This window comes from Salvia miltiorrhiza, chromosome 8 (assembly GCF_028751815.1).
Source record: "Salvia miltiorrhiza cultivar Shanhuang (shh) chromosome 8, IMPLAD_Smil_shh, whole genome shotgun sequence".
In the NCBI taxonomy this organism is placed as follows: domain Eukaryota; kingdom Viridiplantae; phylum Streptophyta; class Magnoliopsida; order Lamiales; family Lamiaceae; genus Salvia; species Salvia miltiorrhiza.
This window is the reverse complement of record NC_080394.1, coordinates 51997990-52001523: the sequence shown is the minus strand read 5'-3', so window position 1 is coordinate 52001523 and position 3534 is coordinate 51997990. Positions and strand designations below refer to the sequence as shown.

General features: G+C 50.0%; 1 protein-coding gene across 1 annotated transcript; it reads left to right on the top strand.

Moving 5' to 3' along the window:
* Nucleotides 1-570: 570 nt before the first annotated feature.
* On the top strand, nt 571-2780 carry LOC130998647 (uncharacterized). The gene is made up of 2 exons (XM_057924062.1): nt 571-1051; nt 2587-2780. The coding sequence occupies exons 1-2, from the start codon at nt 571-573 to the stop codon at nt 2778-2780; spliced, it is 675 nt and encodes a 224-aa protein (XP_057780045.1).
* The last annotated feature ends 754 nt before the right edge of the window (nt 2781-3534 follow it).

Below are 3534 nucleotides of genomic sequence, written 5' to 3'. Positions count from 1 at the left end.
GACAACATCTTCCGCCGCCGATTTCGGATGCGTCGTGCGTTGTTTTTGCGTATCGTTAATGCCTTCGCATCCGATCCATACTTCCAACAACGCACGGATGCACTTGGGAGGCCCGGCTTCACGCCATTGCAAAAATGCATTGTCGCTGTTTGTATGCTAGCTAACGGTGGGGCAGCGGACCATTACGACGAGTATCTCCGGATAGCAGAGTCCACCTCGTTGGAGTGCTTGCGCAGATTCAGTCGAGCCATTATTAAACTCTTCGGCGCGGAGTACTTGAGGAGGCCGACATCCGCTGACTGCCAACGGCTTCTAGCAATGCACGAAGCGAAGCACGGCTTCCCGGGAATGCTAGGGAGCCTTGATTGCATGCATTAGGCGTGGAAGAATTGTCCAACGGCATGGCAATGTGCATACACTCGCGGCGATCAGGGGGAACTGACCATCATCCTCGAAGTCGTCGCCTCGCAAGATCTCTGGATCTGGCATGATTTTTTTGGGACTCCTGGTTCGAACAACGACATCAACGTGCTCAACAACTCGACGTTGTTCAACGATCGGCTGCAAGGAATGGGGGTGCCGGTCACATATCAAGTCAACAACGCCTACTACACAAGTGGGTACTACTTGACTGACGGCATCAATCCCAATTGGCCTGTATTCGTGAAGAGTCCTACACATCCGACGGATCCGAAGGGGAAGAGGTTCAAAGTGATGCAGGAAGCGGCTCGCAAGGATATTGAACGAGCCTTCGGCGTCCTTCAAGCTCGTTGGGCAATCGTCAAAGGCCCATCGCGTCTTTGGAGCAAGGAGGCGATGATCGACATCATGTTCACGTGCATCATTTTGCACAACATGATCATCGAAGACGAAGGCGAGCAAGAAACACAGTGGGAAGAAGACGCCGACGAAGCTTCGAGTAGCGCCGCATCTCAACCTCGTGCCGGTGTTCCGCCGGATTTTCGTGCATTTGTTGCTCGACAAGCATCCATGCGAGACGCGAAGATGCATGCTCGCCTCACTTTGGACTTGAAGGAGCACATTTGGTCTCGTTTTGGTCCGATTGAGCCCTAGAAAATAATTGTAATTTTTTTTATTATTATTGTATTTAAATTATGTCTTTAAATTATTGTAATGTAGAATTTTTTATTTTAATAAAATTTGAATTTAAAAAAAAAAGTGTAGAAATATGAATTTTGTGGAAATGAGGATCTAAGCACCCACCTAAGACACAATGCATTGGAGAGGGGTGTGTCTTAGGTGGGGCCAACTCCTAAGACACCCCTCTAAGACACCACCATTGGAGGTGCTCTAAGGCAGCTCTGGAAGCTCGCGACTTAGGAAACTCTGAATCTTAATGCTCGCGACTAAGGCAGCTCTGGAAGCTCGCGACTTAGGTAGCTCTGAATCTTAATGCTCGCGACTAAGGCAGCTCTAGGAGCTCGCGACTAAGGCAGCTCTGGGAGCTCGCGACTTAGGCAGCTCTGAATCTTAATGTTCACGACTAAGGTAGCTCTGGGAGCTCGCGACTTAGGCAGTTCTGAATCCTAAGTGCTCGCGCTACTGCCGTCATTGGGATCCGGTGTAGGCACCTGCCCGCGCTAAGCCAGCTCTGGGAGCTCGGACTTGGGCGACATCTAAAAAATTTAACCTCCTGATGCCCGCGCTAAGGCAGCTCTGTGAGCTCGCGCTTAGGCGAATTCTAGGTCCTAAGTGCTCGCGCTACTACCAGCATTGAGATCCAGTGTAGGCAGCTGCCCGTGCTAAGCCAGCTCTGGGAGCTCGGACTTAGGCGACATCTAAAAACTTTAACCTCCTGATGCCCGCGCTAAAGAAGCTCTGTGAGCTTGCGCTTAGGCGACTTCTAGGTCCTAAGTGCTCGCGCTACTACCAGCATTGGGATCCGGTGTAGGCAGCTGCCCGCGCTAAGCCAGCTCTAGGTGCTCGGACTTAAGCGACATCCAAAACTTAATGCTCGCGGCTAAGGCGGCTCTGGGAGCTCGCGACTTAGGCAGCTCTAAAATTAATGGTCTTTATATGAGAGGTGACGGGGGTATACTGATGTGAACCTCGCCGGGGCAGAGCTGAACTCGGCAGTGCAGAGCTGACTCTGGCCGGACTGATCAACAAACCCGTGCGGAAGACTTAATAAAAACAAAGATAAACAACTTGGAACGATAAAGATAAATGGTGGAATATCCCAAAACCCCTGAATCTAACCTACGAAGTTATCTAGAGAACTGATCCCTAAACCCCAACGATGTGATTGATGCAGCAACTCGGGGACACTGAATGACACGCGACGAGGGATGATGAACTCGCCATTACGTCGATAAATTGAATTTTGGCTTTGGCAAAATTCAGGAAGAACTCGAAGTCCTTGAGAGAGATTAACTCACAATTTCATATATCAAAGTAGGGTAAAATTCGTCCAACATGAATAAGCCATATATATAGGCAAACTAAACCCTAAACTAAAGAAGGCAACAACGTAAAACAAAGGAAACTTAAAACTAGGAAACAAAAGAAACTTGTTCAAAACGCTTAAACAAAAACTAGCGAGAAATTCAGCTCCTTAATCGACAGGTCTGGAATACGCCAGCTCTGGGATGCGCCAGCTCTGGAATCGCCAGCTCTGGAATCACCAACTCTGGAATCGCCAGCTCGGAAGACACCAGGTCTGGAGCTTAGCTCTGCCCTGGTCTAGAGCCAGCTCTGGAGCTCAGCTCTGTCATGTACGTCAGTCAGCTCTGGAGTTGAGCTCTGCCCTGGAAGCTTGATCTGCTCTGTCCTGGAAGTCTGCTCTGCTCTGGAAGTCCTCTGCTCTGGCACAACGACTTCAGCTCTGGCACAGCGAGCTTGGCTCTGTTCTGGCGCGTCAGCTCTGCTCTGGCGCGAGCTTAGCTCTGTTCTGGCTGCTGGTCTGGAGCGGAATTCAGCTCTGCTCTGGCGCGAACTTAGCTCTGGTCTGGCTGCATCATTCCCCTCTTCTTGAAGAGGATTTTTCCTCAAATCCAAGTCGTCAATGCAAATGCCTGGATCAAAAACTAAATCTTCGTTTGTTGCAAGGAACGAGTGTTGGACCATAGCTGATCTCTATTGTCCATCATTCTTCTTGCAAGCGAGAAGATCTGATTTTGATCCCGGCATTGGCATTGACAACTTGGATTTGAGGACAAATCCTCTTCAAGAAGAGGGGAATGATGCAGCCAGAACAGAGCTAAGCTCGCGCCTGAGCAGAGCTGAATTCCATGCCAGACCAGAGCCAAGCTCGCCAGAGCTGAACACAATGCCAGAGCAGAGCAGATGAGAATTCCAGAGCGGAACAGAAGAGGATGTCAGAGCTGAGCTGAAGTTCAGCGCAGAGAGCAGAGCTAATTTCCAGAGCTTGCTGAAGTCCAGAGCAGAGCTGGCGTTACAGAGCATGCGTTCCAGACTTGGCGATTCCAGACTTGGCGTTCCAGAGTTGGAGTTTTCAGAGCTGGCCTTTTCCAGAGCTGGAGTTTTTCAGATCTGGCGTTTTTCAGGGCTGCC